Raw genomic sequence first — 13,633 nt, 5'->3', positions numbered from 1 at the left:
TGTGGGAACATAGGAAAGTCATGGTCTGGCCAAGTATAGCAGGCATTTATCCTATTATGGGGTTAGTTTTAAGAATTGTGACGTGCAGTGGCAGTGCATCCAGTGGCATATACTGTATACTGAGGGTGCATCTGCTTTGGGGCCCAAGCTGATCCGGGTGTCTGCTGCTCGCCCTGCACCTTGTCACTCTCTGAGCTCTGCTGCAGCAGAGCAGAGAGGTCACACTACCCCTCCTCCTGCAGTTTCTGGGATTGTGCTAAGCCACTCCTCCAAACCACAATAAGTGCTCCAGCCAGAAGCCCTGCCCATATTTTTCCCTGGTCTGTTGAGAGCTGACAAAATAACCCCCAAACACACATCCCCCCAGGGGCTGGCTGGCAACTTTTAGCCTGGAGGGCAAGTCCAGGACACCAGCCCATAAGTAACAGAGCATCATTATTATTATACTTTTTTGTATGGTGCCACAAGAGATCCGCAGAGCACAGTTACAGAATAAGCAAAACAGGAAGCACTTAAACTGGGCATACACTTGAGCCGCCCAGGACCTTCCTGGGCGGCAGGATCGTATCCAATACATCCCATGTGGTCATTTTGCATGCAATCTATCGTATGCGATCCCAGACAAGGCTGCCTGGGCTCAGAAGCAATTTAGCAGATTGCTCCTGCAGCCAGTGTGACTCGCAGGCTCTGGTGCGATGCGCATGGGACAGTGCACCGCATCAGACCTGTTGTCAGTCACATGCAATTTGGGCACTTTTCATGTGGTTGATCGCATGACAAGTGCCCAAATAGCATGTAAATCACCCTAGTGTGTATGCGGGGGAGGAGGGGGCTTTACAGTTCAAGATAGTAAAGGACAAATACAGGGTATATAACCGTAGTTGCATCAGCAGACAATGTTGAAATAAGATTATTGTGGCAGAAAACCACAGGATTTGGTGCCGTTGAAGGGACTATGGAGTGGTTTAAGAGAAGAAAAAGCACATTAGGGAAGAGGGCCCTGCTTGTGAGAGCTTACATTATCCTTAATCCAATGTCATCCGGGAGTGGAGAAGGGGAGAATAGTCTCCCTGTATGGTCCGGGCATGTAGCAAAAACCCGGCGGTCCGGACCACACGGGGAGGCTGTAATCTCCCCTCTCCCATGTCCCTGGTGATAGCTATCAGGGACCCCCCGGACAAGACACCCCCGAACAGGACAACCCCCGGACCGGACCCTACAAGCTCCGGACTGCAGATTTTGATGTCCTGTCCGGTTGTCCGGAGTGTAGTCCGGGTCCGGTTTTTACATAGTCCCCATTTCTTCTCCTGTATCTGGGTTATTCTCCTTTCCTTTTGCTCTTCCCCTATTTCTTTTCCTTTCCACTTTCTTTCAGATTCAGGATACATGGCCCTGCCTATATGGGATTCACCTAATGACAGAGGCTACCAGGGGTGGGCAATAATAATAAACTCCAACTGATGTTGAACTACATATCCCAGCATTCCTAACACATTTTTAGCATGCCCTGATACAAAAATGTGACAGAGTATGCTGGAATTTGTAGTCCCACAGTAGGGCCACTTATATCTTTATTATTAATTGAATATTTATGAAAGCTTCCTTTTAATAGGGGGGGGGGGGGCATTTTTACAACTACTTTTATTTTATTTATGTATTAATGTGCGATGATGGTGGCGCTAGCAGCAGGGCGACCATATAACTAATAAACTGTGTCATGCTGCGGCTTACTGTCCCGAGATCCCCCCCCCAGCTTGCTGTGTACGCGGTGTGCTCTGCTCACCTGTCAGCCAGCTGCTGCACACAACCCGCCGTGCAAGAGTTCCTTCTGTGATGATACGGCCGCCTATGCGCGGCAACGCGGCCGTATCACAGATTGCTTTTACTTTATTTTGGACCTACAGGGCATCCGTAGCCCTGTAGGAAACAGTAAAAGACCGCGGCTGCCACTGACAGTGAAGTCGGAGCACAGCCGCGGCAGCATAAGAATATACACTGGACCACCAGGGACATTTAGCTCTACATGGCGGCCCGTGGCACTTGGCGATAAAGTGGCCCGGGGGGGCACATGGCACCCTGCCCCCCGGCCCAGCCCGCCTCTGCATCCCCCCCACCCTCCGGTCACCATGAGCTCCACCCCCGGGCCATTCTAAGTACCGTCACCTGGAGTCTGTGACTGGATAATCTTGATTAAATACCCACTCCTACACTTTAATAGAGCTAAATGTGACACTAAACAAGCTACTGCTGATTGGCTGCTCAGCTTTACGCTCCACCATTCACAGAGGTATCTGGGGCCGTGGGAATTACTGTGCGGGGTGTAATGTGGCCCAATTGGCATTACTTTGTGGGGTGTAATGTGGCACTATGGCCATTACTGTATGGGGTGTAATGTGGTGAATTATGTGGTCTTATAATTCTGAAAGAATGTTGGGGCAGATGTATTAAGCCTGGTGAAGGGATAAAGTGGTAGATGATAACACACCAACCAATCAACTCCTGCCATTTTTTCAAAACAAAGCTGATTGGCTAGTGCGTCAGCAGCTGCTACTGTATTTCCAATTTATTTGTTCACCAGGTTTAATCCCCTTTACTGGTAGTCCCAAGAAATTTCCGGGCTATGCCTCAATGCCCAGACTGGCAAGCCCTGAAAATTTGAATGAGATCACCTTATTATGGCTCTTCTGAGCAATATTGTTTGTAAAATGAAAGGTTTACCAGAATCTATGTGAAACAGGCCCAATTTGCTGCAGCAGAGACAAGAGTGCTACCTGTAAATCTTGGGAAGAGAGGACCTAGATTTCAGGGAGTCCAGAGATCGGTTCCGTAGCCTGCATTTCCATAGGATAACATCAGATGGCTCTGTGTCACATCTGGTAAACCTCCGATTACGCAATTGAATAGATAACGCTGCATTTACTCCTTTTTTTAATAATAAATAAATAATTTTGCAATATTCAACCATATTCGGCGGGGCGACGTTTCATCGCTCAGTAAGCAGCGAACTTTGCTGCCTACCAAGCCACCAAGAATAAGACCCATTGTTTTCTATTTATCAACAGCTCACTTTTATAATTTAATATAATATTTACAATGTGTACACATTAACGATGCGCACTCCTGCAGGTATTTAATGAGGTCTTCTGTTGTCTTTACACCCAGTTTTGACTATCTCAGAACTGCTGCATGTTCAGAGCAGGGTCCGGATGATGTCACCAAACAATATTGTTAACGATATTAGAACGATAAGTGTGTATGCTCTATACCTTGCCTAGTAGTTCAAGGTAAATCATTAACAATATCGCTCATGCAGCATATCATTTAATGTGTATCCGGCTTAACCCTCTTAGTGCCAACGTTGCTGGATATTTTGAGGATCTCTCACAGAAACATTGGTACTCAAAGGGTAAAGAGCGGTCACATCTGGATGAGCATGGTCATTCCACCTTTCTTCTGTGTTATGTAAATGAGGAGACAGACACATACCGATGAATGAAGCCCATCGCGTGAAGGTGCTGGAGACCGGAGACAATCTCTGCTGTGTAGAATCTGACAAAGAATATTAAAGTACTCTAAGGCCCAGATCCTGTTCTCCAACCAGGGTTCCTAAGCTACAGAAATAGTCGTGTACATGGAGTATATAATAATAATTATGAAGATTAAACAAGCTTGGGGGCCTAAGGAGCATCCATAAGCCGCTATAAAAGCACCATTTGGTCTGTCATCTAATGTTATATATCTGGACCAACCATGTCCATCCATATGCTGAGTACATCACCGTTTGGATTTCTTTCAGCTCGATTTGGATTAAACACATCTCTGCAATAGTTGAGGACTCTGCTTGCATGTTTCCATCCAAAGAAATACTCCAGTAGCGAAATATATCTGTATACAGGTATACAGGGCCAGTGCAAGGTTTCTTGGCACCCTGTCTACTGTATGCATGGCCGTAGGAATTCCAGTCACAATACTGGACACTTCCAACCACGCTGTACATAACTTTATACAACAGGATGCAATCATCTTTTGTTCCGAAAGGAATGTTTTTGAAAAAGGGGACATTTATTGTAACATTAGTATATATGTTGATGAATTAGGGAAATGTTTGAGGACTTGGACCAATAGTTGGAGACAGGAAGTGACCTCAGAACATTTTGGTATAAATACCCCCACCCATATGTAAGCCACTCTGCACAAACCCTGAGTTGGTCTAATAAGGGGATTTTTCACCATACTAACATCAAGGAGAGACTACATAAAATCCAACATCACCCAGATCCGGAAAAGGTCTTTATTTGCAATATAGCTATAGTGTGTATCCCTATCCCAATGTTTATGGATCAATACCCCATTTTATAGATAGTTTAAATAAAATTGCTTTTATCTTGAAATCAGAGAGGCTTCACCGGGAGTACAGGTATGCCCTCACTGTATAAAGCTGTTTAAAGATACCTTGATGTGTTTATAATATACTATCGAGATGTGAGTTGGGTATGCATCCTAACAACTCACCCATAATCAATACTCTTAACATCGAACTTCCAGCCTTACCCATACAGACCCTTTTTCCCAGTTTTCTTTATTTCCATATATGTACCACAAAATTCTGGAAAAAGAACCATCACTATAGAACAGAAAGGAAGTATTCGCTTTTATCTATTTCACTATAGATCCGAAGGATAACGCCATAGCTGCATACCACCCCTCTCTTTTTTCCTACTTCATTTATAGTACAATAGGGTGACTGTATTGGTATTGCAACTTAGGGAGATAACTTTTCTTGGAGCGCGTTTAGATTGTTCATCTTTCCATAAGTCACAGCCCATCCCATGCTGGTCACAATAATTAGTGTTACACAGTCGGTAGTTCAAGGAGAGCTGGGTAAGAACAGTAATAATAATAAAGCTGGCCATAAACTAGTGCGATTTCGCCAAATTTCACTCTATTCGGACAGATCCGGCGAACCCTCGCTTCTCAGCAAAGTGATATTAACAATGGGGCAATGGAGCTGCAGCTCCAGGCCCGCACTCCAAAATAGGCCCAACACATTGGCAGCTGGTATCTGTGCTGCTGTAGATAAGAATTTTATTCCTCCATCTGCAGGGTGCTAGGCCTGGACAATTGCCTACCTGCACCCTTCAGTATCAAAACCCACCCCTTCGCTGGAGGAACAAATGTCATCACCGTTAAGTTTATGATGGCAGCGGAAGGCTTTCCTAGCCCTTTCTGCACTGCATACTCACGGACACCTGGCACCTTCTTCTCCATGTTGCAGAACATCATGGCATGCAATTTAACAAAGGTCCCGCCCTGCCAACACTGCATCCAGATTGTACATCAAAGCCTAGGGCACTGGGCACACTCACTGTGGCAACTCACAATAGGCTGGTCATAACTTTCAAGCCCCTTAACCCATTTAGGGGTGGGTTGTTTTTGTATAATATGGGGTGTAGGGTTATTTCAGACGGCCTGGGTAGCAGCCGGGCAATCCTCACATGACAGTGTTTAACACAGGCAGATGGGGCCCTTAACACACATCAATTCTTAGTGTACTACTGCAGCGATCTTGCCCCAAACTTGATATCGGATCAAAACCCCAAGTGGAAATTATTCTGAGCACTTTTAGGAAATTGCCACCGTTGGTTGTGCAGTGCCCATAATTGCTGACATTGGTGTAGCTGCCCCTGTGTAATGGGGAGAGCACTTCCTGCTCTGGGCAGCTCTCTGGCCCTGTGCTTGCTGGCACTTACTGTCATGGGTGAAAGAGAGGAGAGGGTGGGTGGGTACTAATAGCCAGGCACAAGGCTGTTTGAGAGGCATGGTAGGAGCTCTGGTCTGCCACATCCACTCCACCTCCCTTCCAGGCAACAGCATAGAGACAACTGCTGCTGCATCAAGAGATGCACCTAGCAGAGAGGCTCCCTAGCTCCCCCTGCACCAAAACTCAATTTTCTGCAGAGAGGCATTGCCACAGCTCCCATTATTAAGTTATGCCCCAAAAACGTAACCAAGGCCTAGCCAGCCCCTCCGCAACATTGTCTTCTGTGTAAATGGTTGTTCAGCCCAACTGTTCAGTCACCCAGTAGCATAGTGCATGCTGAATAGCTGATTAGCATTACAAAACCATTTTTCATTTGAATTTATATAACAAATGTGAACAACGCCAGCATTTTTAGCAGATATTTTGCACATCTCACAGATATTGGTTAAAATTCAAATACCAGAAAAAGCGGATACCTTAATTTTTTTCCAGGTGGAAGACAGACAGACTTAGGAAGGTCACCAGTCAAAAGTTCAGCATAGGGTTTTTCCAGGTTTTTGTTTTTTGAGCTGACATGTGCCAACAGGTGGTATTTCATGCCCTCCCATCTACTGTGGCTTGGAGGGAGAACATTATAGTGTGCAGAGCGAGCCACCGAGCCCAAAGCAAGGCAGCTAGCCATGCAAGGAATTCCAGTGCACTTTTTCTGTGCCCATGTCAACATTTGGGACAAAAAAATAAATAAAAAAAACTTGCAAAACCCATGTCGACTTTTTCATGTGTCAACCTAAGGCCTGTTGACCTTCAGTGGTTGACCCAATGTATCTTGACCTTTATCTGATTGACCCAATGACCTATACCATGGGTCCTCAAACTGCGTCCCTCCAGATGTTGTGAAACTACAAATCCCAGCATGCCTTGCCACAGTTTTAACACTCCCTTATAGCAAAACTGTGGCAAGGCATGCTGGGATTTGTAGTTTCACAACATCTGGAGGGCCGCAGTTGGAGGACCCATGACCTATACCCTTTTAAACTCCTTCCAAATAAATGTACCTATACCTGTCTAACAGGAGAATCCAGCACTGGAGCACAGACAATGCAGCAAACTCCAACCAATGACACTGCAAGATATTGTTACAGTGAAAGCAAACCCACACCGTAGTCATATTATATATAATTGTAAACTGTAATCCATTTCTTAATATTAGAACAAATATTTACACACAAGTCATGGAAACATTGCTCAGTTGACATATTTATGTGAAAGTTCGTCCCACATATTGGGTCAGCAAGCTGCCCTATTATGTACATTGTATGCTAACGTCTTAAAAAAAAAAAAAAACATATAAAAGTGGAGTCTTTTCCCCCCCGAATGCAGTCTGACACTTGTGGAACACAGATGAACAACATATTATACAGTTATTACTTGCACTGTATCCATTTCCAGCTCCTGATACAGGAGTTGTACACTTCTACACATGAATTTTGTTTTCTTCAAATTTCAGATCTTTAAATAAAAATCACAGTATGAGTAACTGACTCGTTAGGCATTAAAAGGACAGCCTGGAACCCACATAAAATATTTGCAGCAGAAAAAGGGTTAATCCAGGTCTGTGGAAGAGAAAAAAAAAAAAAAAAACACATTTGTGATGCAGGACCGATCAACATTCATGATGTATTAACTAAATAATTGTACTTTTTCTTTTAAATTCACAAAATGGTCAGGAGAAGACAACAGCCTGAAGCAATAGGAACGTCCCAATATTGTATACAAAATAAAAATGTAATAAAAAAAAAAAATATTGTATTTTTTTCCCCCCTGCTTCAAACTGTATAATAATAAAAAAAAAAAAGATTCCTCAAGTTTCTGTTCAGATGTCACAGGTGGAATAATAAACGTAAAGTAAAACATGCTGTGAAATACAAATATAATCCTGAGTCTTCAAGAAAGCAGCATTTGAGAGCACATGTCCAGGGTATTTCCCACGTCTGCTTACGATCGGATTCTACGCCGTGATCAACCGTTTGCGAAGTTTAGACGAAGTTAATAACACAAATCACTTGGAAAAATACTTGTGGCAAAGTAGTACACAGAACGCCGTCACTAAGAACAAAAGAAATGATACTTTTGTTCATTCCACTCATTGGAATTGGAAAGTAGTTGGTCTTGATCCGTTCGGCCAGGATGATGATTTTGGCGAAGTATAATTGCTCCCAATAATAGAAACACTGCATTTTACGAACGGGTTAGTTATTAAAAGGTTATGAAGAATCTATGGATCAGGCACTGCATTAAAGCTTTAGTCGTCTCCACACCAGATGAAACCCACTTGTTCTTGTCGCCCTCCAGCTGTTGTTCAATCTAGGTGGACTAACTTTAAATATTACCACACAGGCTCGGTTGGTGTACACCTGCAGTAGTGTAACGTCATAAAACAACCACAAATACCTTGTTAAGATAGAATAGCAGAAAGCTATTAAACTATACAATCTTGCACAGATAATAAAATGTATTTATTTATTCTAAATAGTCTACAGGGCGATTCAAAAGTCACAGTACACCAGTGGCAGTTTTCACTTATAGGCTGCAGCCCCCAGGTAAAATCCACCACTGCTCTCTGCCTAAGTGCAGCCAGATGCAGTCTGTGAGACTGCTCTGGCTTCACTGTGACTGGCATTGACTTCTTATTGGACACCCGACCTGCCAGTCTACCAAGGCAGTCCCATTGGGAGGTGTTCCCTCCCTCCAGGTCGCCTCTACATGGGCACAGCAGCAGTGGCATTTGAGGACAGCCCCCCACCTCCGCAGAGGTAAGAGCCGCCACTGCAGTACACTTTCAAAAACTATATACTCCAGTAAGGTATGTTTGGTACATATCCTAAACCATTAAATACTCCAGTAAGGCGTGGTGTATTTATCGTTTCGGATATGTACCGAACATACCTTACTGGAGTATATAGTTTTGGAAAGAAAAGGGTGTACTGCGACTTTTGAATCACCCTGTATATAGAAACCAGTGGTTAGAATGCAGATATTGGAGTTTGATTTAACTTGGAATATTAGTTTGCAAGGTGCTCATTAAAAAAAGGTTATTTGAATGGATTGAGCCACGTTCGGATGACATAAAATGCAGTGTTCTATGGAGCAGAAGACGTTATGTTTTCAGGAATCTGCAAAAGGAAAAAAAACAAAACATGGTTACTACGTCAGCTTAATAAGAATCCCCAAAACCACCCATTTCCAATTTTCTTTACTAATCATATATTTACAATGCAAACCTCTCCTAATAGGCTACAAAATCAGACATTAGAGAAGGAAAAGAAACACACACTATAGATATAAGTTAAGGGATATGGGGGGGGGTTATTGCAGCAGGTGGTAAAGTATCTAAAACAAAGCTGAAAGCGGTCTTTATCAAAAGACATTCAAAATAATTCCACTTTTCCACCAAAAACCCAAGTCTGACCAAGGTTTCTTGACACCGTTCCCACCCTGTTTACACTGCGCCTTAGACCTGGGTCAGACCCATTTACACTGCGCCCGAGTCTGGCTTGCATGTCGCTCACAGACACTCCCTTAAGGCGAACCTCTGCAGAGCTGAATCAGCTGCTTGTAAGCATAATACGGCACTATTACCATGGTAGGATTCGCAGGTCACGAATTATTTTGGACCCTTTATACCATGGGTCTTCAAACTACGGCCCTCCAAATGTTGTGAAACTACATGTTCCAACATGCATTACCACATTTTTTCTATAAGAGCATGCCAAAACTGTCAGGGCATGCTGGGACATGTAGTTCCAGCACATCTGGGGAGCCACAGTTTGAAGACCCATGCTTTACAACAAGCTGGGACCTTGGTAGACACAGCAAAAACCCAGGTAAAGCGGTATAAGAGATAACTGCTACCTCACTACACTATCCACACAAACATTAGCAGTCGGTGTCTGCCCCACATCACTCATCTATTACTTTGATATTGTCTTTCCAATTGATCAAATGTTTTTATGTTACCCTCTGTATAATTCTGGCCAATATTCTCAATCCCATACTTCCTCCAACATGACCTGTTCTCATTATGGGGGGTATTCAATGTCAGGGTCACGGCAGTCAAGCTTGCTCGACCGCCGTGACCCAGTCCCGTTCTCGGTCAGCTCGACCGAGAACACTCAGGCGGGATTCAATGTCCCGCCTGCCAGGGAGCGAAAAGGGGGCGTGGCCGCGAGTTGCGGCCAGGAAGAGGCGAGCTGCAGCCGGCAGCTTTTCACTTCCCGGCTGTTCTAGGCAGAACGAGCCCGACAGCTAGTGATGTCGGGCTCGTTCTGCCAAGATACCCTGCTCAATGCTGTCGGGGAAGACAGCATTGAATAGGGCCCGGCGGGCATCTCCCCGATGGGAGGTGCTATCCGGAGATTGAATATCCCCCTATATCTTATGACTTTCCTTCTTATCAATATTGGCACTTCTAGGTCGACATCTTTAAATTCCGTTAGTTTATTTACCTATCCCCAGATTTTCTTTGCTTGTTTAATGAGTGGGCTATTTTAATCCGGTTGATTCACCAGTAATAGCTGTTTCAGGGTGTATCCATTTTTTTACCAATCCCACCAAATCATTTAAGTTTTCCCACACTCTCCTCTAATCCATCTCCCGATGCACCATAACTGGGAGGCCATATAGCATCATTTTAAGTGGGGGAGCCCCAATCCTCCCTGATTTTTATTTCGAATCAAGGTGCCTAATTTTATCCTTACCCATTTATTACCTCAAATAAAAGACGAAGTGATACAGTACTACTGATTTTTTTAAATATCCTGTTTAGGATATAAATGGGGGATTGGAAAAAAAAAATAGGAATTTGGGAAGAATCACCATTTTGATTAAGTTGACTCTGCCTGTGACTGAGGGGGAATTTTACCCATATTTTAATTTCTTCCCGGTATTGCTTAATAACAGGATCTACATTTAATCTTATAAAGTCTTCAGGTTGATTAGATATATTTACCCCTAATAATTTCATACTGTCCACCATTTTAGGGCTACTAAATTCTCGCTGTTATTAGGACATTTCCCTCTTAGGGGTTTAATGTTGGACTTGCCCTAATTAATTCTTAATGCGGAGGGCTTACCAAAATCTTCTATAATTGCTAGTACTATTGGCAATTCCACTAGGTAATTAGCAAGATATATCAGCATATCGTCTGCATGTAATGATATCAGTTGATTCAGCCTCCCAGACCCGGGCACTGTCTGAGAGCACATGCAAGGGGCTCAATTGCCAGGTTGAACAAGGCAGGGGACAACGGGCATCCTGGCCTTGTTCCCCTCGCCAACTCAAATGGCTACGTAATATACCCATTTACCTGAATCCTTGCTCTCCGAACGCGATACAAAAGTTTACCCATTTTATAAAGTGTGAGCCAAACCCAAACTTTCTTAGTACAGCCCATATATACTCCCATTCTATACAGACATATGCTTCAGCAGCATCTAGTGATGTAATGGCTTTATATCTCGTTCAACCTGGGCATAAATAATATTTACTACTGTACTCATGTTTTTGCAAAACCCCGTTTGATCCTCATAAATAACACCCCATCTAGTCTTGTAGCCAGTACCGTTGCATATGTATTAATTAGATAAATTGGTCTATATGAATCAGGTAGCCTGAGGTCTTAACCCTCATTTGGAATGGAAGCACAATTATGGTGTCATTCATGAGTCTGGTAGTTTCCCCACCTGCATACTCATATTGAACATTTCACTTAGTTAATCTAGGGGAGATGACATCACTAAACTTTTATATATTTCCAAGGGTAATCCGTCACACCCCGGTTCTTTCCCACTGAGGGAGGGTCTAATAGCTTAACTTCTTCAATATTAATGGGTTGTTCCATCATATCACACTCCTTCCTACTTACATTAGGTAAATCTATCCCCGTCAGTTATTGTTGTATTCTCACCAATTCACATTCTATATTCGCATATATTTTTTGGAAATACTGCACAGATACCTGTGCAATTTCAGGGGTTGTATCTACCGTAATTCCCTGTCCAGACTCAATCTGTACTATATTTTTTGGGTGGTTCACTACCTCTAACCAGATGTGCCATCTATCCACCAGGTCTGTCATAGTGCAGATATCTGCTGTGAGCGAGGAAAGACTCCTGTCTCACAGCACACACCTGCAATTCATCCAGCCATTCTAGATTTGGTTCTATCCATCTCTGTTCTTTCTTGCCAATAAGTTACTTCCAACATTTTACTGCATGTTTCCAACTCCATTTTCTTTTGTCTGGCTAGTTTTTTATTTGAGCAATTCTTTTAATTAACAAACCCCTGATGGTTGCTTTCCCTGTATCCCATACTATATCCCAATTTACTCCTCCTGCCTGTTACTTTACAGTCGTCAGCTAAAGCAAACCACCAATGAGGTACCAGCAAGTACCCAGCACCCTCTGTAACAGAGTAGTTGCTATTTTACTCAGGGACACACCAAGGTCTGCAGCCGACATACTATCAACGAGTGCCTGATGGCCAACTATCATGGTGACTGTATAGGAAGATTTAAAGACAAGTCTCTAAAATAATAAATCGCCAAAATAAAAAAAACTTACATCTTTCTTTCTCCAATGTGGGAGCTGTGTTTCTCCACGACTAAGCTCGCAAAAGTATTTTTGCTCTTGGAAGAAGGCTCATAGTCGGATCCCTTTGCATGAATAGGATAAAATTTTCTTTTTTTTGAGTCTCCATGTTGGTGGTGGTCGGTGTAATTGCTGGACTTGGCATGGTAATAATCTCGCTCTCTAGATTGGTGTGACCAGCTCGTTCTGTGATCTTTGGAAAGCCTGTTGTAACCGTCTCTGCTGTTATAGAACGCTTTGTCCCGATTAACCCTATAGTCACACGATGAATAATAATCATTTGCCCTATAGCCATTCCTTTGTCGGTAATCGTCAGGGTAGTATTTCTCTTGGCTACGTGACCGCTCCCGGTGATAATGGTTGGATTGATAGGAATGATCACCTTTCCGTGACCATTGTCTCCCATGGTCCCTGTAGCTAAAATGGTTATTTCTTGCAGGGTAATCCCTGGGAACATGGGATGGTCTATAAGTATTAGCCTTGGACCTTTTAAAGTTGTTTAAATGTTTTTCTCCATTACTGTTGGAGGTCCTATAGGAGGAGTATCTTTCCCGGTCACTGCTAGGAGAACGACCTCTTTTGTGAAGATGTTCCTTTCGGTCAACAAATGGCCTTCGACTCTCCATTAGTGTTTTACGGTCATGATCATTAACAAATGGGGCAGAATGGCTTTCTTTGATTTGAGGGGCAGGTGATGCTGTTGACATGGTGTCAGAATTATATGCTGGACACGCAATGGATGACTGATCACTGCCATTTCTTTTAACCACATGTGATGTAGTGCTGCTGTTACTAGGAGTGTCGCTTTCCTTAATGTGGCATGCCGGTACTGTAACATTGCAGATCATGGCCGTTTGGTCTCCATTGTCTGTGCCAACCTTGTGTACGTTTGGTACAATGTTTTCTGAATTTTGCAACCTATCAAAAGTAGAGACATATACTGTGTTTAATGACTGGACTACTAGAAGGTGTAGATAAAAATGGGATTTACTGACTTACCTGGATAAATCTTTTTCTTTGATTTCATAGGGGGCACAGGGATTTACAGTGGGTATAGGCTGAATGGAATGCTCCTGTACTGCACTAAGGACCCATAGCCCAAAGGCAACGTCAGAAGATGCAAAAGGTGTCAAATGCATAAAACCTGATGAAGGTCTGGTCAGAAGACCATGTGGCCACCTTACAAAGCTGCTCTGCAGAGGCCCCATGCTCAGCTGCCCAAGA

General features: G+C 43.5%; 1 protein-coding gene across 4 annotated transcripts in view; it reads right to left on the bottom strand.

The window, feature by feature from the left end:
• Positions 1 to 6,930: 6,930 nt before the first annotated feature.
• USP42 (ubiquitin specific peptidase 42) overlaps positions 6,931 to 13,633 on the bottom strand; it is a 46,836-nt gene continuing 40,133 nt past the window's right edge. For all 4 annotated transcript variants that reach the window (XM_083153203.1, XM_083153204.1, XM_083153206.1 and 1 more), the window contains 2 exons: positions 12,383 to 13,327; positions 6,931 to 8,934 (listed from right to left, as the gene is read on the bottom strand). In XM_083153203.1, coding sequence (XP_083009329.1) covers positions 8,919 to 8,934; positions 12,383 to 13,327 — 961 coding nt within the window. In that variant the 3' untranslated portion in view covers positions 6,931 to 8,918. The remainder of the gene's footprint in view (positions 8,935 to 12,382; positions 13,328 to 13,633) is intronic.

This window comes from Crinia signifera, chromosome 7, assembly GCF_055691185.1.
Source record: "Crinia signifera chromosome 7, ASM5569118v1, whole genome shotgun sequence".
Classification (NCBI taxonomy): domain Eukaryota; kingdom Metazoa; phylum Chordata; class Amphibia; order Anura; family Myobatrachidae; genus Crinia; species Crinia signifera.
Note: the sequence above shows the minus strand (reverse complement) of the source record. Positions and strands in the feature narration are given on the sequence as shown.